At 42.0% G+C, this 23,596-nt stretch overlaps 1 protein-coding gene across 42 annotated transcripts in view; it reads left to right on the forward strand.

Moving 5' to 3' along the window:
- Positions 1-23,596, forward strand: part of SIPA1L1 (signal induced proliferation associated 1 like 1) — a 378,935-nt gene that overhangs the window by 340,003 nt on the left and 15,336 nt on the right. For all 42 annotated transcript variants that reach the window (XM_013989146.2, XM_021099427.1, XM_021099444.1 and 39 more), the window contains 3 exons: positions 12,617-12,853; positions 13,628-13,793; positions 19,571-19,817. In XM_013989146.2, coding sequence (XP_013844600.1) covers positions 12,617-12,853; positions 13,628-13,793; positions 19,571-19,817 — 650 coding nt within the window. The remainder of the gene's footprint in view (positions 1-12,616; positions 12,854-13,627; positions 13,794-19,570; positions 19,818-23,596) is intronic.

The raw sequence follows: 23,596 nt of genomic DNA on the forward strand, positions 1-23,596 counted from the left end.
CCTCCTAATAAACCAGTTTGAAAATTGCATAAATCCTCAACTCCTGACTCCTCTAGAAAACTACACTTGGAGTTCCCGTCGTGGCGCAGTGGTTAACGAATCCGACTAGGAACCATGAGGTTGCGGGTTCGGTCCCTGCCCTTGCTCAGTGGGTTAACGATCCGGCGTTGCCGTGAGCTGTGGTGTAGGTTGCAGACGCGGCTCGGATCCCGCATTGCTGTGGCTCTGGCGTAGGCCGGTGGCTACAGCTCCGATTCAACCCCTAGCCTGGGAACCTCCATATGCCGCGGGAGCGGCCCAAGAAATAGCAACAACAACAACAAAAGACAAAAGACAAAAAAAAAAAAAAAAAAAAAAGAAAACTACACTTAAGGATTTCCCATCATGGCTCAGTGGTAACAATCCCAAATAGTATCCATGAGGATGTGGGTTTGATCCCTGGCCTCACTCAGTGGGTTAAGGATCCAGTATTGCTGTGAGCTGCAGTGTCGGTTGCAGACGCAGTCCAGATCTGGTGTTGCTGTGGCTGTGGCATGGGCCCCTAGCCTGGAAACTTCCATATACCATGGGTGTGGCCCTAAAAAAAAAAAAAGAAAGAAAGAAAGAAAGAAAACTTTGAAACTAATTTCAAAATTATTGTGTAGATGTGTCCATATTTGCTGCACAGAGCAAAGTGCTTTTATATCTAAGTGTATGTATAAGAGTGTACATAAAATCCTTGTATGACATGAGTCCTCAATAAAGTCTCTTCCATGTGGGGTTTTATAAATCTGCAGAATATAACAGGGAAAGACTTTCTCAGAGCTTATATACAAACATCAATCAGTATCTGGATTTAAGTTGCTCAGTGTCTAACATTCACTACAGAGGGTGATTAAAGGCCAGGAAAGATGCCTGCCCAGCGTTCCATTTCATGAATGTGCTTTTTCTAGTTGACCTAGTAAGTTAACTTTTCATGCCAAGAAAGCTGTATGTTTCTTGAGAGCCAGGAGTAAAGAAGGACTTCTTGTGTTCTGCTTACATGGATCATAAAGGATGCCTCGGGCTCCTTTAGCATACTGGACTGTCTACGCTTGAGTGCCTCTGTGTGTGGGTTAAAACTTGTGAGTTTAAATTTTGTTCTCTGCCCTTTTTGGCACCCTGGGTGAAAAATATACCTTCCTTCTTTGTTTAGAAACTGTTCCATTGTCTTTCTCTGTTTCTCTCTTAAATCTCTTCTGCCTGGCATCTTTTTAAATTATTAACAATTAATTGCCTCTCTTCCACATTTTCTTCTTAGGGTGAAACTGTTAATTTTCTCAGTTTTATGAACTAATTCAGACTTTAAAGTGAAGCTTCTAACACTCCCTGGACTTCTCACCAACCTGTGCTTGGCTCCGCTTGTCACGTCTTTATGAATCATTTTCATGGGTAATTTTGCTTTGTGGTCCTGCACACCGTGAACATTCAGGGTTCTGTTTTATTTTGCTTTTATACTGCAAACCTCCAGCTCATCTGGCTGGAGCTATCTTGGCCCCATTTCCATTTCTTCCGCCTTAAGAAAAGGGGTGATTATTTTACCCAGAACTTTGGTGATGTTCAGCTCACCTCAAAGACTGGAAAACAGAACAACTATGGTTGAAGTTTCAACACTGAGAAAATAAGAGCTCTGTTGGGCCACAGCTGTCAGATTGCTCAATGCAGAGCTCACCAACAAAAAGTTTATCATTACTTGGTTCTGTGAAGCAACCAATGCATTCATCCAGGCGACAGGAAAGCCCAAGTTCTCCAAATGCCATTATATCAGGAGACCAACAGGAATTCTGCAAGGACAGAATTCCTTGTCATATTTAAACCATGCTATTACGCTATTAAGATGAAAACGTTCACAGTTGCTAAAAGAAAAGAAAGAATATCCTCAAGAAGATAGATTCCATAGTCTTGCTGAGTAATCTCAATACCTAAGTCCCCACCCTCTTCAAAATTTTGTCCCATATCTGCTTATCTGAAATTCCTCTAACTGCAGCTTTCATCTATAAGTAAGAGAGAGTAAGTGTTTTTTCTGAGCTAAATCTTTTCTAAAGACTGAAGTTTTTGAATTCTAAGGTTCCGAAATCTATAGATACCAACAAGAGGCAATTTGAACATAATTATATAGTAACAGCCCTAAACTTCCAGGCATGACAAGAGTGAAATGTAGGGAAAATAGATTTGGATCCTAAGATCCAAGGTCAAGTGTCAGTTCTACTGTTGACCAGCCATGTGGCCTTTGGCCTGTCCCGTCATTTCACCAAGCTTGTCCCTTATCTGTGATCGAAGGATACCTGACTAATGACTAAATAGTTGTTTTGTGTGTATTCATTGAGAAAAAAAAAAAAAGTTATGAAATGTATTACAAACTGTAAAGGTCCTTTTAGGACTAAAAGGTTTCTGTGATTTCCTCTTTTAAGTTCTCTGTCACTTCGTGTGGTTATTTAGTTACTTTTCCTTCAACAAACTTGTATCTCCCAAGAAACTTGGCTTCTCTAGTTTCCTGCTTTGTTTTTTTAATCCTTTTAAAATGCCACATCTAGACATGACACTCTTTTAGCTGTGCCTCATAGGATGATAACATTCATTGTTATCTTGGTAGCTGACAGTTAACTAGATCAGACTGATTCAGCTTGAGGTCCACAATGACCCCTGAGGTCCCTTCTGCTGGGAGGCCTAGCCATTCATGTCCTGATGCTGTATGTATTAGTGTGCCCTTGTATGTATTAAATATCTCCCTCTTATAAGTGAATAGTTGTGTTTAATGCAGTCACTTGGATAGCCCCTTTGCCAGCTTTATCATTCCTACCTCACCTCTCCCCCCTCCCCCCACCCTGGGTCCTTTAGAATTAGTTAGTGTCTCCTAAATTGTAGAGCCAATACTGGACAGAATTGGCTCATGCTGAATACAGTGGGAGGAGTCCTTCTTAATCATTATCCTCCACAGTATCTGTCACCCAGAGGCTCATTTGCTATCTGTACAAATAATCACAGGAAACCCAACCAGTGCCCTCTCTCCCCTTGGTATCAAGCCAGCATTCAGCCTTTGCACAGATTTTGGCACAGCCATTTGACAGGTGACTGACTGCTGCTCTCTCACCCCCTGAAAATACCATCCCAGTCTATCTAAAATCTGTCCTTCTGTGCCGTACCTGAATAGCAGGTGACTCTGAGTGTTTCCTCCAGTAGCTCTTAGCAGCCCAGAACATGGCTGGCAGATGTTTTCCATAAAAGATGCTGACCTCATGGATGATACAGAAATTGCAGAACGGTTTCCCAGGCCCTCATAGCTTTGGCAACTGGGCTTTGACTCCTAACGATCAGCTGCCTGCCCCGTGGGGTTGTCCCTTTGCAGGTTTGACAAGCAGATTTAGCTCCTCTTCTACAGTGTCACACCTGTTGTGACTACCGCCCTTTTTGGAGACTGGTCATCTAGAATCTTCTCCTATAAAGTTTTTCCCATGCTCAGGAATGTAAAATAACCAGTTAGCAGCGCATTTGGTTCATGGTTTCATTTGAGCAACAGGTCAGGAGGAGTCCTTTGGACAGATTCAGATCATCCCAGATTCTCAGATGCCCCATTGCCTCTTCTCTTTTTTTTTTTTTTTTTTTTTTGTTTGTTTGTTTGTTTGTTTGTTAGTGTTGGGCCTGCGACATATAGAAGTTCCCAGGCTAAGGGTCGAATCAGAGCTGCCGCTGCTGGCCCACACAACAGCCACAGCAACGCCAGAGCTGAGCCGCATCTGCAACCTGCACCACAGCTCACCACAATGCCAGATCCTCAGCCCTGTGAGCAAGGCCAGGGATTATCCTCATCCTCATGGATATTAGGTTCGTTGCCTCTGAGCCATGATTCATCCTCTTTTCATAGGATGAATCATGCATATGTATGTGTGTGTCCTGTCTTCCTTTTTAAATTCATGTCCTGTGTACCTCAGGGTTCACTGCAGCACTATTTACAATAGCCAAGACATGGAAGCAACCTCAGTGTCCACTAATAAGAATGGATAAAGAAGATGTGGTGTGGTGTGGTATATATGCACAATGGAATAGTACTCAGCCATAAAAAAGTGAAATAATGGCATTTGCAGCAACATGGGGGGACCTAGAGATTATCATACTAAGGGAAGTAAGTCAGACAAAAACAAATATCATATGATAATCACTTATTTGTGGAATCTAAAAAAAGATACAAATGAATTTATGTACAAAACAGAAACAGACCCACAGACAGAGAACAATCTTATGGTTACCAAAGGAAAAGGAAGGGGGATGGATAAGTTTGGAATTTGGGATTAACACATACACACTACTATATATAAAACAGATTTTAAAAAAACAAAGGACTTACCATATAGCATAGGCAACTGTATTCAGTATCTTATAATAACTATAATGAAAAAGAATCTGTAAAAGAATATATAGAATGAGTTTGGAAGTGACTCTTCCTCTGCAATTTTCTGGAGCAGTTTTAGAAGAGTAGATGTATCTAAAGTCTTTAAATATTTGGTAGAATTCACCTGTGAAGCCAGGACTATGATCCTGGACTTTTGCTGGTGGGGTGGTGGTTAAATTACTGATTCAGTTTCAGTACTGGTAATCGGTTTGTCCATATTTTCTATTTCTTACTGGCTCAATCTTGGGAGAGTGTACCTTTCTAAGAATTTGTCCATTTCTTCTTGGTTGTCCATTTTATTGGCTTGTAGTAGTATCTCATGATCCTTTGTATTTCTCTGTGTTGGTTGTAACTTTTTTTTTCATTTCTAATTTTATTGACTTGAGCCCTCTCCCTTTTTTTCTTGAAGAATCTGGCTAAAGGTATATCAGCTTTATTTATCTTCTCAAAAAACCAGCTTTTAGTTTCATTGATCTTTTCTATTGATTTCTTCATCTCTGTTTCGTTTGTTTCTTCTTTGGATTTCTTTCCTTTTATTAACTTTGAGTTTTATTTGTTCTTCTCTCTTTGGTTGCTTTAGTTGTAACATTAGGTTGTTTATTTGAGGTTTTTTTTTTTTTTTTTTTTTTCCTGAGGTAAGATTGTATTGCTATAAATTTCTCTCTTAGAAGTGCTTCTGCTGCTTCCCAGAGGTTTTAGATTATCATGTTTTCATTTTCATCTGTCTCTAAGTATTTTCATTGGTTGTTTGGTAGCATATTATTTAGCCTCCACATGTTTGTGGCGTTTTTTGCAGTTTTCTTCTTGTAATTGATTTCTAGGCTCATAGCATTGTGGTCAGAAAAGATGCTTGAGATGATTTCACTTTTTGGAAATTTGCCAAGGCTGGCGAGGCTTGCTTTGTGTCCCAGCATGTGATCTGTCCTGGAGACGGTTTCATGTGTACTTGAAAAGAATGTGTATTCTGCTTTTGGATGGAATGCTCTAATTAAGTTCATCTGGTCTAATATGTTATTTAAGACCTGTATTTGCTTATTGATATTCTGTCTGGATGATCTGTCCATTCATGTAAGTGGGGTGTTAAAGACCTCCCGCCATTATTGTGTTATTGTCAATTTCTCCTTTTATGCCTATTAGCATTTACCTTATATTTTGAGGTGCATTCTGTGAGGCCACCATCACCCTGATACCAAAACACAGACAAATGAACTTCTTTACAAAACAGAAATAGACTCACAAACATAGAAAACAAACCTATAGCTACTGAAGGGATAGTAGGGGGCAGGGGTGGAGGCAGAAGGGGAGGAGATAAATTAGGAGTTTGGTATTAAGAGATACACACTATGGTATATAAATTAGATAAGCAACAAGGATCTACTATATAACACAGGGAATTATACTCAGTATCTTGTATTGTTTATCTAACTGTACTCCAGTATCTAGCTATGAATCACTTTGCTGAATACTTGAAACTAGCACAACATTGTAAATTAACTATACTTCAGTTTTTAAAATTTTTAAAAGAAACAAAATTCATGTCCCAGAATGACCAAATGAATCAAAGGGTTGTTTTCTTTTCTTTTCTATTCACAAGGCTAAACTCACTTTTTAATACAGCAAGAAAAGTATCAGATACTGCACTTGTCACTTCCCAACATATCTATTGCTCTTTTCTTTTTCTTATATATTAGTGGCTGATTACCTTCTTACACAATTCCTGGGGAGAGATGTAATTTGCCATGGGTAAAACTGAATTGCAGCATATTGAATTAACACAAAATCTCGAGGATAATGAAACAGCCACAAGTTCCTCTTTGAAAATAGGAAGCTGACAACTTCATTTAAGTTGTCTTTTAACTTAAGCCACTTTGGAGATTCTTAGGGGAAGTGTGTGGGTGCATGTATCTCTATGTGGTTCAAGGCCTGCAGAGTTGTCACCTTCAAGGACCAGCCCCCCACATACACACAGTTGTGTCTGGGGAGGGGCCACAGAGGAAGGAGGTGACACCCCATTCCCATTGTGGAGTGGAAAGAGTTGAGGGACTAATGCAGTAATTCTTAAGCTCTAGGGAATGTGAGAATCCTTTGGGGGTTTGTTAAAGTACACATTCCTAGGGCCCTAGGAGATGGGACATGAGCTGAAGAATCATTATCTACATCGACACCTGCAGGCAGCCAAAGTCCATGGCTGCCTAAACTCTGCTTGGATGTCTTCCCCATCTTGGTATTGACTGTGTGAAGTTGGATTTTGATGAAATCATAACAATATGATAATTCAACTAGATTCGAGCCGTTTTCAATAGGTGTGCACACGTGGAAGGGATTTTGCCAAAATACACAACCCAGGCACCACCCTAACTCTCTCAAGTTAAAATTTCTAGAATTAGGGCCTAAGAATGTGTATTTTTAAAGCTCCTGGGTACTCCTCCTGTGACTATCCAATTAGAAGCCAAGTGTACTAAACTGCTCACTATTCTTCATGCTGTGAATTGTGCACACTGAAGAAGGAAGAACTATCAAAGAATTAGCCGTTTGTTTTTGCTTTTACCGTAGTTTCCAAATCTAATCCGTTGTTAGGTGAGGCTGTCCTTGATCATAACCATTAGTGAACAAAAGTGTGCTGGCATTTCACACCTGGGAGCTAGTGTCAGCTGTCATGTTCACAGATAAAACCAAAATCAGGGGGTGTGGTCATAGCTAAAAAAAATAATCAGGGTCTATGGATAATTAAGCAATCATACTTTTGAAATACACTTGTAAACAGAGGCATACTCTGTCGACTTAATTATTTCTGGCAACATCCATGCCATTATTTCTGGCAAAAATCAACATCCAGTTTTAAATACAATATGAGTAAAATATACAATATTCATGCATAACTCTCCTTTACATTTAAAATGGGTGGCTAATTTGTCATTCATCTGACAATTTCTTTCATCAAATATTGAATGCCTACAATAGTAGGGAGAATATAGTCTGAACAAAACAGACAAAAATTTCAGCCCTCATGGAGCTTACATTTAAACAGAGGGAGGCATTCCCATCATGGCGCAGCAGAAACGAATCCGACTAGGAACCATGAGGTTTCAGGTTCGATCCCTGGCCTTACTCAGTGGGTTAAGGATCCGGTGTTGCTGTGAGCTGTGGTGTAGGCCAGCGGCCACAGCTCTGATTGGACCCCTAGCCTGGGAACCTCCATATGCTGCGGGTGCAGCCCTAAAAAGACAAAAAAATAAAAATAAACAGAGGGAGACAGACTAAAGCAAGATAAAGAAATTAACTATGTAATGTGCTGCGTAAATACATAAAGAGAATCCCTCTGTGCAACAGGTGTTTTCCTGGGACTGCACTTGTATTCTGGCATTGTTAGATATACAAAGATAAATCTCTGCCTTCAAAATATGTATCATCTAGTGCAAAAACATTAAATGTAGCATTCGCACTGTGGTTCAGGGGGTTAAGAACCCAACTAGTATCTGTAAGGATGTGAGTTGGATCCCTGGCCTTGCTCAGCAGGTGAAGCATCCAGTGTTGCCCCAAGCTGCAGTGTAGTTTGCAGGTGTGGCTCCAATCTGGTGTTGCTGTGGCTGTGGTGTAGGCTGGCAGCTGCAGCTCCAATTCAACCCCTAGCCCGGGAACTTCCATATGCCGCGGGTGTGGCCTTAAAAAGGGGGAAAAACAACCATATCTATTAAATGCCTCTCAGGGAAATAATGGTAGTAATTTAATTTGTAGAGAAAGGAAAGTGCTTCAAAAACTATATGCTGTAATTATTATTCTCTCCTTTGATGTTACCAAGCTTTTTTCCTATAGAATTCTCTTTTGTGCAATATACACATTATGCTAAAAGCAGCATAGCTGTTTCCTAAAACATGCAAGAAAGATTTTTATATTAATAGGCTATGCAATTTACTTTCTTTTCACATGGCTAATTATTTCTATTTTGACCCAGGGTTTTGAATAACAATAGTATATCCAGGTACTTCTTGTTGGAAAATGTAAAATATGGGCAGTCAGATGTAGCTTTGGAACGATGGTTTCCAGGGTTTGAGTCAGGGCCACAGCATCACCTGGAAGCAAGTTAGAAGTGCACGTTCTCATGTCCCCCACCCCACCCAAGCTCCCAAATCAGAGTCTTGGGGTGAGGCCCTGAAATCCGTATCTTAACGTGCTGAGGGAGATTGGCTGGAGTCATGCAGACACACTTCACTCATTCGTGGATATCAGTCAGGGCAGGCGAAGCAAGCATGAGATCATTCAAGATGAGAGAGGAGCGTGTTGGACCCTACTCCATGGTTTTACACTTTATTGGAATCTGCTTGAGACACTAACCAGGGTTGAGGCCTGAGTTAACTGCACGTTTGGGTTCTAAAAGTGTATGAGGATAGGTAGAGTCGGGTGAAAAAAATCTGCAGACCAAAGATTAGATCTTGTCGCTAAGTGACTCACAAATAGTTACAAGTCTGTCATGTTTTTTTTTGTTTGTTTTGAGGGCCGCACCTGTGGCATGTGATAGTTCCCAAGTCAGGGTTGAATTGGAGCTGTAGCTGCCAGCCTACACCACAGCCACAGCAATGCCGGATCTGAGCCTCATCTGCAAACTTTGCCACAGCTCATGGCAGTGCCGGCTCCTTAACCCACTAAGCGAGGCCAGGGATCGAACCCACATCCTTGTGGATACTAGTCGGGTTCTTAACCCACTGAGCCACAATGGGAACTCTGCCTGTCATGTTGTTTTAAAGTATCCCAGAGGCTGCACTCTTCCTATTTTAGAAGCTTCTCTGGTTGTTGCTCCCAGTGTTAACTAATAATTCATTTGCTGTTAACTTGGGTCTCTGGTGTTACTGCCTTTGAGCTTCTCTACCCCTACCTTATGCATCCTTCCCTGCTTCATTTTTTCTTGGGGCTCACCTTTCTACTTTTAGTCTCTTTTCCATAAGAGACCTACTATTATTTTGTTCTTATTGACTTAACGTACTGAATTTGTGGAAGAGTTTTGCATTCTCTTTTCTTAATTTCAAAAGCAAACAACTAGGGTATCTGTTGCCAAGGGGTAAAAACTACATGAGATTGCATTGCTTTTGAAGTCATGTTGCCCTTTTCTTTCCCTTTCTCTCTAGATAGAAAAGTCTTTGGGGAGTTCCCATTGTAGTCCAGTGGGTTAAGAACCCAACTAGTATCCATGAGGATGTGAGTTCAATCCCCAGCCTCACTTAGTGGATTAAGGATCCAACATTGCCACAAGCTGCAGCATAGGTTGCAGATGTGGCTCAGATCCCACATTGCTATGGCTGTGGTGTAGACCAGCAGCTGCAGCTCCAATTCCACCCCTGGCCTGGGAACTTCCATATGCCACAGGTGTGGCCCTGAAGAAAGAAAGAAAGGGCCGGGGCAGGGGAGGGAAGGAGGAAGGAAGGAAGGAAAATCTTTGGGGAAAAAAATATTAGAGGGTTTAGAGTAGGTTAGTCATTTTTTCAGGGGAGGGGTCAGATTTCATTTGTTGTTTGTTTTTTATTTTGTTTTTTGGTTTTGGTTCTTTTGTCTTTTTTACGGCCGCACCTGCCTGCTGTTCTTTTGTCTTTGTCTTTTGATGAATAGAAGTTCTTAATTTTAATGAGATTCAATCATTTCCTTTATGATCCTATTAAAGGGATCTCTGCTTCTATCATAAAGATGTTCTTCCGTGTAATAGTCCAGAATCTTTAGATCTACATTTAAATTCCAGCAGGAATTGATTTTTATGTAAGGTTTGATGTGGAGTTCAAGAATCATGTGTGTGTGTGTGTGTGTGTGTGTGAGATCTCTGGACCATTAGGGGTTTTTTGTTGTATTTTGGGGGTTTTGGCTTAGATTTTTATAATAAACTTTTTTATTTTAGAATAGTTTTTGATTTGCAGAAATGTTCCAAAGATAATACAGAGATTTCCCATATACTATTTACCCATTTTCCTGTCTTCATCGTCTTATGTTACTGTTTGTCATAGCTGAAGAATTAATATTGATTCATTCTCATTAGCTAAAGTCCATGCTTTTTCAGATCAGGACCATTAGTTTTTGACAAATGGAAGTGCTGTTGAGGAATGCTTTGAGCTCCATCCTATGAACTCAGTTTTCAGTAACAAAGTCCATTATAGTGACCCTCTAGTCTCAGCCTAAGCTGGAGAACTGGGCAGGGTGTGAATGTAGGTCCGTGAGATCCCTGGGAAGGAAACGTGGAAACCCACGGTTAAAGGCTGTCCAGGTTTGCAGTCAACTTAAACTCTCATAGTTTTGAAAATTCTTCTTCAGTTTAAAAAGTATAAGTAGTCTTCTCCTTGAGTCCTACAGGGCTTTACTTTTATATTTCTTTTCTTATATGTATATTTTAAAATTTTTATTGGAACACAGTTGACTTACAGTGTTGTAAGTGGTGTCGTTGTCAGTGCTGGTTTCAGGTGTACCGCAGAGTGAATCAGTCGTGCATATTCTTTTTTCCCTCATAGGTTATTACCAACTGTTGAGTAGATTTTCCTGTGCTTTAGTTTTGTAATTTCTTTTTTTTTTTTTTTTTTTTTGTCTCTGTCTTTTTGCCTTTTCTCGGGCCACTCCTGTGGCATATGGAGGTTCCCAGGCTAGGGGTCGAATCAGAGCTGCAGCCACCGGCCTACACCAGAGCCACAGCAACTCGGGATCCGAGCCGCATCTGCAACCTACACCATGGCTCACAGCAATGCCGGATCGTTAACCCACTGAGCAAGACCAGGGATTGAACATGCAACCTCATGGTTCCTGGTTGGATTCATTAACCACTGTGCCACGAAGGGAACTCCTAGTTTTATCATTTCTAACCAAGGTTTATAACACATTGACGATGAACAGTTTTTTTATTTTTGGTCAGGAAACCCAATAGAACATCCCCAAGATTTATTGATCTTATAACTAGAAGTTTGTTATGTTTTGAACCTTCTTCAGCCATCCCACCCCCCCTCCATCCTCCTCCTTAGACAACTACCAGCATGTTCTCCAAATCTAGGAATTTGGTTTCTAATTTTTGAGGAATGTCCATATTGTTCTCTAGTGGCTGCACCAATTTACATTCCTACCAGCGGTCCACAAGGGTTCCCTTTTTATCCACATCTTCACTCACACTTGCTATCTCTTATCTTTTTGATAATAGCCATTCTAACAGGTGTGAGGGCTCTGTAGTTTTGATTTGCATTTCCTCGATGATTAGTGATGTTGAGCACCTTTTCATATACCTGTTGGCCAACTGTTTGTCATCTTTGGAAAAATGTTGACTCAGATGTTCTACCCACTTTTTAAAATTCGGATTGTTTGCTTTTTCTCTTTCCAAGTTGTATGAGTTCATTATTTACTTTGGATGTTATCAGATACGTGATTTGCAAATATGTTATCCCATTCAGGAGGTTGCCTTTTCATTTTGTTGATGGTTTCCTTTGCTGCACAAAACCTCTTTTGGTTTGCTGTAGTCCCTCTAATTTATTTTTGCTTTCATTGCCCTTACTTTTGGTGTCAAATCCAAAAACCACTACTAAGAGCAGCATCAATGAGTTTACCCTATGCTTTCTTATAGGAGTTTCATGATTTCAGGTCTTACATTCAAGTCTTGAATCCATTATGAGTTAATTTTGTGTGTGGTATAAAACAGTGGTCCAGTTTCATCCTGATAAACAGCTTTTCGATACTCAAGGTTAATGCCAGATGCCAGGGGGAAGGAGACCTGCAGGTGCCCCTTTGGCCTTGGTCATGAGTGTGTGGAGGGCTGTGTGCCTGATCCAATCCTCTCTCCCCTCCTGGGGGATGTCACAGTGACCCTTCGTTTTGAGGAAGGCAAGACAGACAGCCATCGATACTGTCTGGCCCTTTTACTGCCCACCTCAGTCACGGGGCTCTTCTGGGCTTCACCATAACAACCTTCAGTAGTGCTCATGGACTTCAGAGTGTCCCTGACAGTCTTACCTGTTTCAGCTTTTCAACTCGAAGTGCAGAATAAGCCCCGGTCCCCATCTTTCATGTTGATAGCAGACATTTAAATTAAAGCAAGAAAGCAAAGAAGGCCGGCCAACCCCATTCATATTTTATGCCGTATTCGGTGTTCTTTCACCTGCCCATAACCCTGCTCTGGGCGATACTTTTATAGCTGCTGTGCTGACCCCGGGCAGGGGCACAGGTGCACACACGGCATTTTGTCTCTGTCCTGCTTTCCCTCAGCACCATGAGCTCCCGACATTCTGCCAGCCCGGTTGTCTTCACCAGTGCCAGAAGCTCACCTAAAGAAGAACTTCACCCGGCCACCTCCTCGCAGCTCGCCCCATCCTTCTCCTCCGCCGCCTCCTCCTCGGGGCCTCGGACCTTCTACCCACGCCAGGGCGCTACTAGCAAGTACCTGATTGGCTGGAAGAAACCCGAAGGAACCATAAACTCCGTGGGATTTATGGACACCAGAAAGTAAGGATTCTTGTGCTTCTCGTTGCTTTTAACATGATGGAGAACAGAAAAGGTTGGGGCAATTTCCTACAAGAGAGGAGGCTGGGCTAGGAGGTGGGGGAGGGGGTGGTTTGGTGGCGAGTTTTTTCTTTCCTAAGGGAAGCTTGTCTTAAGTTGTTTCTCTGCCACATTCCCTAAATAAGATGTATGGCAGAACGTTTGCATTGAGAATCTTAAGTCTCCTAGGAAAGAGTATGTCTAGAGAACAAACTTCAGAATAATCGCCCCTCTGATGCTAAGACCACACTTGTCTCTTTGATGCTATCAATCACAGCCTTCCCATGTAATTCCTAACTGGGCCAGGAGGCCCCACAGGGACTGTGAGAAAGTAAGTGATTACCTCTGAACAGAAAGAACTTTTTGACAAAGTAGTATAGCCAAAAAAAAAAAAAAAAAAAAAAAATTCAATCAATGACTTTGTTTTTATTTGTACAAAGATTGAGTTTGGGTTTCATACCCTGTGGCCTTTTATTAATAAGTCTGTTGCTAATCTTAGCTCAGGAGAGTTAATAGTTTCCTGTGAAAGAGTAATTTATTCATCAGGCTTTTAATTTTGTATTTCAGATTGGTTTTGTTTCTCTAACAAGCATTTAGATTCTAATGAAATTGAACAGAAGTAATTTTCCTGTTCTCTCCTTTAATCGGTCTCCACTGACTTACCTCCTTCAGAGCCCATCATGCCCTTGAGTCAACCTTGTCTACTTAATTTCTACCCTCTCTTCCTCTTCTTTCAAGGCGTCATCAGAGTGATGGCAATGAAATAGCCCACACCAGGCTGCGCGCCTCAACCAGGGACCTCCGGGCATCCCCAAAGCCAACCTCGAAGTCCACCATTGAGGAGGATCTCAAGAAACTCATTGACCTGGAAAGTCCAACTCCTGAATCCCAGAAGAACTTTAAGGTAGAGTACAGAGCTTGGGGGTAAATAGCACTTAGAGGCCAGTCTTGGCAAGCAGTTATATCTTCTAGGAAGTGGCGGTTTCTGGCTCCTCTTCATTGGACCCCACTTCCTGCCATCACCCAGTTGTCCCAATAATTAATTCACGGAGTTTTCCAAATGTTCTGTCCCTGCAGCCACTTCTCTGGAGAATGGGTTTAGATTAACCTGTCCCTACCCTCATAGCTTTTTTCTTTCTTTCTTTCTTTAATTACTCAATGAATGTATTACATTTATAGTTGTACAGTGATCATCACAATCCAGTTTTATAGGATTTCCATCCCACACCCCCACTGCACCCCCCACCCCACCCCCAAACTGTCTCCTTTGGAAACCGTAAGTTTTTCAAAGTCTGTGAGTCAGTCTCTGTTCTGCAAAGAAGTTCATCGTGTCCTTTTTTCAGATTCCACATGTCAGTGATAGCATTTGCTGTTGGTGTCTCATTGTCTGAGTGACTTCACTTGGCATGATAGTTTCTAGGTCCCTCCATGTTGCTAAAAATGCCGGTATTTTGTTCCTTTTAACGGCCAGTATTCCACTGTTCTGACGTGTCCTACTCTCGGTGCACAAGCCGCACTCTTTCTTGACATCATTACTCAGATGACATTGCGTCTCAGAATTCCGCAGAGACACCAGTGGCTCCCTTGTCAGACAGAAAGTTTTCTCAAAGGGCTTTAGTGCCGTCTGTCGGGTCCTAACCCAGGCTCCCTCCCTGCCCAGTCCCCAACACTGGCTCAGAGTGTGTGGGTGTGTCAGTGGCCACACTTTGCACAACCATGTGGAAGGGTTTGTTCTGCTCATTTGAGTTTGAAGGACCCCTGAAGCCCACTCAAGTCTCTGTGTTTTCAGAGTTCCCACTGTGCCTCAGTGGGTTAAGAATCTGATTGCAGGAGTTCCCATTGTGGTTCACCAGTAACAAACCCAACTAGTATCCATGAGGATGCAGGTTCGATCCCTGGCCTTGCTCAATAGGTTAAGGATCTGGCATTGCTCTGAGCGTCAGTGTAGGTCACAGACGCAGCCTGGATCCCACGTTGCTGTGGCTGTGGTGCAGGCTGGCCTCTATAGTTCCGATTTGACCCCTAGCTTGGAACCTCCATATGCCATAGATGTGGCCCTAAAAAGCAAAAAAAAAAGAAAAGAAAAAAAAAAAAAAAGGCTCCAACTGCAGCATCTCAGGTCATGGGGAAGGTTAAGGTTCAATCCAAGGCACAGCACAGTGGTTAAAGTATCTGGTATTGTTGCACCTGCCAGATTCAGTCCCTGGCCTGGTAATTTCCATATGCTGTGCATGTGGCTATTTTTTTGTTTGTTTGTTTTTTAATTAAAAAAAAAAAAAAAAGCTCTCTGCTTCCTTGTCCTTTCTTCCTTGTGCCTTCTCACACTCCTGGACTCAGAGCTGATGTTGGTGGAGCTGGGCCCAAAGGTATCACTCTAAACATAAGGCATTGCTTCTGCAGTGTACTAGGTGGCCCTGGGAGACGGGAGTCCACCCCCAAGAAGGTCATGGCTGCAAACTTTGATGTTTTCTGTTCACTAGGTTCTTATTTAAATGATTTGTAGTCTGTTTAAAGTGACTAGAAAGCTTAATTCAAGAAGACCTTTGAGAATTGATTGAAAATAGAAGCTAACATATTTCCTTAACCACTCTCCATCCTCAAACTGTGATGAGAGGGTGAGAGACATGCCCAGCTGGATGAGCTGCGTGGTCCTGTCTCATCCAGTCTTTCTCATCACCGTACTAGTTTGTGTGCACACACACATGCCTGTGTGTGCGTGTGTGTGCCACACGTCTGTATGCATCTTCCTCCAGATAGGTCAGATACACCTTCTAAACTTACAGATCAACATTTACAGAGATGAAATGCACTCCAGAGACCATCCTGGAGTTTTGCTGAGAAGCCAGCGATGTATTAACATAAACATCATAAATCATTTTAAAGACTTTAAAGCTGTTCTTGATTTCTGTAATTTCTATTTTATAAGCCAGCACTTAGCAGCTCTGACTCATCACCCGGGGTACCAATGGTTTCCTTAGCAACCTCGCAAAAAGACAGTACTTGAAACTTCTTTCTTTATCCATCAAAAAACCCAAAAGAAGTGTATTAAAATTTCTAACAACTAGTTTCAAAATAAAAATTATCTCAGATTTTTCTTTGAGGTCAGAGGAAAATAAAACCTGCTCCAAAAGGAATCTTTCCTCCAGTTCTAAGTTTAACATTTTTGGAAAGGGGCAAGCTCAGAGCTTTCATTCTTTTAATTTACTCATCCAGTGGAAATAATTGAAAGCAAATGTCTGTCTTGCCGTTAGTCCAGGTCTTGGCTTTTGTTTCCAAAATGAATTACTTTAACATTCCTATTTGAAACAGGAGTGCACATTCTTTATGTTGTGACTATATTGCCATGAGACCCTCGGCAAAGAAAGTGCTTCTGCTGGCTAAATTGTGATGGTGAAAAGGCTGGAAGCAGGCTCTGTTTTCTCTCTCGTTTCATCCGTTTTGGTTTGGTTTCAGATGAGTTCAGCTAAGTAGCTCTGTGTGTCTCCTGAGACTTATCATCTGAACAACTTTGCCTCTGCTCTGTCAGGCCAGAGTGCCTTTGAGAAAAGCCCTCCAGGCCATGCCAGACTCAGGGCTCTGAGCCACTACATCAGGCTTCAGGTACGAGGAGCGACCAGCTTTGGGCTGAGGTCCTTGGAACCCACTCCTGGCACATTGGCTTTCTCGGATAGCAAGTGCTACCTATGAGCCATCATGAGGATCAAATGACAGCATTCTTCCAAGGCTCGTTTGCCAGCAGAGTGAACTGTCTGCTGCAGAAGGTGGCTGCACGCCACTGGGCAGGCGGGGCAGGCTGAGAGGTGGAGTGCGTACCTCAAGGAAAATGGCAGAGCTGTAACATTCCAGGAAAGCTCACTGGCAGGCCGAGGTGGGATCACCGTATTTTCCCCGAGGGCTGCATACAGTCTGGCAGGTGAACAGACAGTCGTGCAAACTGAGAGCCCTGCTCTCCAGCCAACACTCTCAGATAACCCACCAACGGAGGAGGCTCTGTGGCTCCAGCGTTCAGGAAGAGCTGATACTTGCAAGTGTGGGTAACCTGTTTCACTGCGAGCCAGGAGGCCTGGCAAGGGTGGGAAGGGGATGGAGGCTGACCTGCAGCAAGACGCCGCCTCTCTAGGCCTTACTCCTTGGCGTGGAAACAGGGTTAGACTAGATCAGTGGTGCCCAAATGACTGTAGAGTTCAGAACCCTTTTCTTTTTTTTTTTTTTTTTTTTTCCCCTGATAAGATCGTATGTGGAAGTCCAGTATGTAGAACTAAGAAAGCAAAGATTGTCTGATGGGAGGGTGGGGTGTCTTGGACTCCAGGGCCCCACCTGAACCTTTCTCATCTCCCCAAGCAGTGATATGAGAAGGAACCCTAGGGCTCCTTGCAGCACCCTTTGAGAACCTCTTTCCTGATGTGCTCTAAAAATTCCTTCCAAGTCTGCACCCACTCTTACGGTTCTTTCCCAGGGGCCAGCAGCGCCACTCAGCAGTCTCAGGTATGACCTGGGGGAAAGCCAAGGATGTTCTCAAGACCTGGAGAGGTGCATACACCTGTAAGACTGGAACCAAAGAGGGCTGGGGTCAGGGGACCAAACTAAGCCCTGTTGTTTCGTGCAGAGAAAGTATCGAGGCAGATTACTTCCTTTCATCTCCTCCCTGCCTACCTTTAGGGCAGGATGTTAAAACTTTTAATAAGTCATGCTGCTCAAAGGATCTCCTCAAGGTAGCTGTTTACTGCCTTGATGTATATTAATGTTTCCCAAAGAGGCTAAAACTAGACCTGGAAGAAAATCTCTCTCCTGTAAAATCATCAAGGTGGGAATATTCACTGGAAAAGGAAACCCCTTTGTCAAACCCGGAGATGCTAAGAAAGATTGAGAGCAGTTTTTGAGTAAACAGATCCGAGATCTGGCCTGTTGCCACGGCAGGGGCCTTATGTGACAGTGCCAGAACCTTGCAGGTAGAGGGAGATGGTCTCGTTTTTGTGTGGGTTTTTTTTTTTTTTTTTAATTATAATTAGCACAGCCCTTAACTTCTCAAATGCCCCCTCTTCTCTGTGAAGTGAGAAAGGAAGTCATCATTTCTATATCAAGTCCCCTCCACTTAAAGACTCACAAACCATTTATCACAGCAGCTTAGTTTTCAAGGTACGCGCATATGTACTCTGGGTTTAACTCATCGTGATTTTTGAAAAATGAACGCATTTGGCTACATCTGGGGCTCATTTACAAGGCATGTGATTAATAAGTTTTCCACGCTGCTGCCGCAGCTGTGCATACCACATCGTGGGAGCTCCGACTTAACCTGTGGCTTGGTGGATGGAAGCAGATTAGACCCCAGAGCACAGGAGTGAGTCTGGGCATCAACTCTGTCCTCTGTCTCCCAGATGGAGCCATTGCCCAGTCATTCTCTCTCTGTCCTCTCAAAGCGTCATGGAAAGGTTCACAGTGGCTTCCTGCCAGCAGTGACTCAGCCCTCCCACCCACATCCTCACCTGCATATTGTTCTCCCTGCCAAGGTGAACACTTGACTAAGAGGAACGGAATCAGGATAACTGTGACTGCACCGAACCCCGCTGTTGGCTTCAGCATGCTGGATATTGAGATACTGTTAACGTGTCTGCCGTTTCTCCATGAATGGGATTCTTTGAAGCTTGCTATTTGCACCAAAATCTCAAGTAAACACCAAATCTGGTCACAGAGGCAAAAGACATTAACGAGATACAGCTCTCTGGAGCTTTTGTCATTTGTATATTAGTGAATAAATGCTTGTTATTTATAAAGATGACTTCTCTGTTTTTATTTCGCCAGCAGAGATCCATCTCAAAAAACAAATCATCTCCCAAGTTTGTTAAATGTAGTATCAGTAGTTAAAGCTTTCAAGAGCCTCCTGTTACTCGAGTGATAAATTGTGATGATCAAATGCTCTTGTTCAGCAGACGTGTGGTCACTTGGCCAGCTTCTGAGGATACCTTCCTAGCCCCACGGCTGTTCCCCTGAGGGTCATAACATTGTTTTGTGACACTGCCAGGACATGCTGTGGTGATCATTGTTTCACAGGGTCCTCACGATAATCCTGAGAGGTGCCCCCATTTCATAGGTGAGGAATTGGGCTCAGAGCAATTCCGTGATTTGGTCAAAGACATGCGATTCAGATAAAACTCACATGTGTCTGATCCTTAAGTCGTGTTAATAACCATGACATGATGATGATGGATCCACTTCATCACATGTCTGAACTTTGTTCTGAGCGCTGAGCTGCAGGCAGAGTGCGGGGTCATAAGGATGTGATGACCAGGAACTCCTATTTTATGTTTTTCTCTCTTGACCACCCTGTGCCATAGAGAGTTCCCAGGCCAGGGATTAGATCGGAGCCACAGTTGCAATCTGTGCCACAGCTACAGCAATGCTGAGTCCTTAACATTCTGTGACAGGCCGGGGATCGAACCCACATCCCTGGGCTCCAGAGATGCCACCGATTCTGTTGCACCACAGTGGGAACTCCAGGAACTCCCATTTTAGCTCTTAAGGATGTGGACAGAGATGGTGGACCTTCAGACTTCCCAGCTGAGCTCCAGGATCTAGGGGGATGTGTCTAAGAGTGACTTTGTTAAACCACCTACCCCCACCCCTTGGGTCTGGGATGTGTGACCCAGAAGACTGACTTTGTGTTGTCCTGCCACTGTTTTTCAGTTCCACGCGCTCTCCTCTCCTCAGTCTCCTTTTCCCACCACCCCCACCTCAAGGCGGGCCTTGCACAGAACGCTGTCCGATGAGAGTATTTACAGCGGCCAAAGGGAGCACTTTTTCACCTCAAGAGCTTCACTTCTGGACCAAGCCCTGCCCAACGACGTCCTCTTCAGTAGCACGTACCCTTCTCTCCCCAAGTCTCTTCCGTTGCGGAGGCCGTCCTACACCTTGGGAATGAAGTCACTGCACGGTAAGTTGATTTTCAGCTGCAGCTGAGCAGCCCTGCTGATGGTGGCCAGTGTTCCCAGAAACACCTGCTGCTCAGCGTGCTCGGAGACTGGCAGTGAGAGGAAGTCCTGCTAGCATGCTCAGATTATCTGGCCTGACCCACCCTCCCTCAGTCAGCCCCTCACCTGCAATCCCAGACCACTGGGACAGACTTTGCGCTTCACCACACCGCAAGAGGCATCTAGGATGCTTGTTTTTGTTTTAATTTTAATTGAGGTATAATTGGTATAGAACATTATATTAGTTTCAGGTTTCCAACATAATGATGTGATGTTTGTATAAATTATGAAATGAAGGAACAATGAGTCTAGTTAACACCTAGCACCATACATAAAGTTTTGTTTCTTCTGATGAGAACTTTTAAGATTGACTTTTGTAGTCGCTTTTAGATCCGCAGTACAGTATTAACAGTAGTCACCCCACGCTATGCATTATATCCCTGTGGCTTATTTTATAACTGGAAATTGGTACTTTTGACCCCTCCACCAGTTTCTGTTCCCCCCCACCCCTATTTCTGGCAACCACTAATCTGATCTCTGTATTTGTGAGCTCAATTTTTTTTTTAGATTCCTCATATAAGTGAGATAGATCATACAGTATTTTTCTCTGATTTTCACCACAGTGCCCCTAGTGTCCATTCATGTTGTTGCAAATGACACGATTTCATTCTTTTTTATGGCAGAATAATATTCCTGTGTGTGTGTGTGTGTGTGGTGTGTGTGTGTGTATGTGTGTGAATACATATACATACACACACTTTCTTTACCCATCCATCATCAGTCAACACTTAAGTGGCTTCCACGTCTTGGCATGGAGATATGTTGCAATGAACATAGGGGTATATATATCTTTGCGAGTTACTGTTTTCAGTTTCCTTGGTTAAACACCCAGAAGTAGAATTGCTATATCATATGGTAGTTCTATTTTTAATTTTTTAAGGAACCTCCATACTATTTTCCGTAGTGGCTGCACCAACTTACATTCCTGTGAACAGCAATCAAGGGCTCCCTTTTCTCTACATTCTCACCAGCAATTGTTATTTCTTGTCCTTCTGAAAATAGCCATTCAACAGGTATGAGGTGACATCTCAGTAGGGTTTTGATTTGCATGTCCTGGGTGATTAATGGTGTTGACCATCTTTTCGTAAATTGGCCATCTGTATGTCTTCTTCGGGAAAATGTCTGTTCAAATCTTTAAATTCAGATTATTTGCTATTTTGCTATTGGGTTATATGAGCTCTTTACATATTTTAGATATTAACCCCTTATCAGATTTGCAGGTATTTTCTCCTCTTCAGTAGGTGCTGTTTTGTTTGTTGATGGTTTCCTTTGCTGTGCAGAAGCTTCCTAGTTTGATGTAGTGCCACTTGTTTAGTTTTCCTTTTATTTTTGTTGTTGTTGTTGTTAGATCCAAAAAGTCATAGCCAAGACTGATGTCAGGAGCTTACCATGTATGTTTTCCTCTAAGAATTTCATGGTTTCAAGTCCTATATTCAAGTCTAATTCCATTATGAATTAACTTTTGTGTATGGTGTAAAATAGTGGTCTAGTTTTCCCAACACTATTTATTAAAGAGGCTGTCCTTCCCCCATTGTAGAGTCTTGCCTCCTTTGTCATAATTAACCATATATGTGTGGATATATTTCTAGGATCTCTATTCTGTTCCCTTGATCTTTCTATTTTTACGGCAATACCGTTCTCTCTTATTGTAGTTCTATAATAAAATTCGAAATTGCAAAGCATGATGCCTCCAGTTTTTTGGTTCTTTTTCAAGATTGATTTTACTATTTAGGGTCTCTTGTGGTTCCATACAAATTTTAGGATTTTTTATTCCATTTCTGTGAAAAATGGCATTGGAATTTTGACAGGGATTGCTTTGAACATGAGTGTTGCTTTGGGTGGTATGCATTTTAACAGTAGTCTTCTAATTCATGAGCACTGAATATCTTTTCACTTATTTGTGTCTTCATCACTTTTTTCATTAATGTCTTCCACTTTTCAGTCTAGAGGCCTTTTACCTCATTGGTTAAATTTATTCCTAGGTGTTGTTGTTTTTTTTTTTGATGCAATTGTACATGGGATTTTTTTACTATCTCCCTTTGATAGCTTATTGTTTGTGAATAGAAACAACGGACTTTTCTGTTTTGATTGTAGGTCCTGCAACTTTCCTAAATTCTTTAATTCTCATAGTTTTGATGGAGTCTTTAAGGTTTTCTGTATATGATACATCATCTGCAAATAGTGACAATTTTACTCTCTTTACGATTTGAATGCCTTTTATTCATCTTTCCTGCCTAATTGCTCTGGCTAGGACTTCCTGTACTGTGTTGAAAAAAGTGGTAAGAGTGGGCATCCTGTCTCTTCTCTGACCTTAGAGAATTCAGCTTTTCAGAACTGAGTATGACTTGAGCTGTGGGCTTGTCATATATGGTCTTTATTACGTTGAGGTATGTTCCCTCTATTCCCGCTTAATTGAGAGTTTTTATCATAAATGGATGTTGAAAATATAAAATGCTTTTTCTCCATCTATTGAGATGATCATATGAGTTTTTCATTCTGTTAATGTGCTGTATCACACTGATGAACCATCTTTGCATCTTCGGAATGAAACCAACTTAAACATGGTATATGATCCTCTTAATGTATTATTGAATTTGGTTTGCTGATATTTTGTTGAGGAATTTTACATCCATGTTTTTAGGGATATTGGCCTGTAATTTTCTTTTCTTGTGGCATCCTTGTCTGGTTTCCATGTCAAGGTAATGCTGGCCTCATAAGATGAGTTTTGAAGTGTTCCCTCCTCTTCCGTTTTTTAAAAAGAGTTTGAGAAGGAATGGTACTAATTCTCCTTTGAATGTTTGGTAGAATTCATCAGAAAAGCGGTCTGGGTCCTGACTTTTGTTTGTTGGGAGATTTGTAATTACTAGTTCCATCTCCTTACTAGTAATGTACCTGTTCAGATCTTATATTTCTTCACGATTCAGTCTTAGGAGGTTGTATGTTCCATTTCTTCTAGGTTGTCCAATTTGTTGGCATATAATTGTTTACATTAGTCTCTTACGATCCTTATGATTCTGTGGTATCAGATGTAGCATCTCCTCTTTGATTTTTGACTTTGAGTTCTCTCTTTTTTTGCTTTCTGAGTGTAGCTGAAGGTTTTGCTTTCTGAGTGTAGCTTGATAAAAGATCAATTTTATCTTTTCATTGATCTTTTCTATTGTCTTTTTAGTCTTTATGTTTCTCTGATCTTTATTATATACTTCCTTCTACTCATTGCGGGCTTCAACACTTCTTTTCCTAGTTCCTCGAGACGGTTTTTTGAGAGCGTTCCTGTTTCCTGATACAGGTATATGTTGCTGTGAACTTCCCTCTTAGAGCTGCTTTTGTTACAGCCTATAATTTCGTATGTTGTGTTTCCATTTTCAGTTGTCTCAAGGTATTTCTAAAATGTTCTCTTTTGATTTCTTCTTATACCCATTGGTTGTTCAGTAGCATGTTGTTTAATCTCCATCTATGTGTGAATTTTCTGGTTTTCTCCTGAAATTAATTTCTAGTATGTACCACTGTGGTCAGAAGAGAGACTTGATATGATTTTAGTCTTTTTAAATGTATTAAGACCTGTTGTAACCTAACATACGGTCTGTCCTGGAGAACATTCCATGTGCACTTGAGAAGAATCTGCATTCTGTTGCTTTTGAATGGAATGTGCTATATGTCTGTTAAGACCATCCAGACTAACATG

This window comes from Sus scrofa, chromosome 7 (assembly GCF_000003025.6).
Source record: "Sus scrofa isolate TJ Tabasco breed Duroc chromosome 7, Sscrofa11.1, whole genome shotgun sequence".
NCBI lineage: Eukaryota > Metazoa > Chordata > Mammalia > Artiodactyla > Suidae > Sus > Sus scrofa.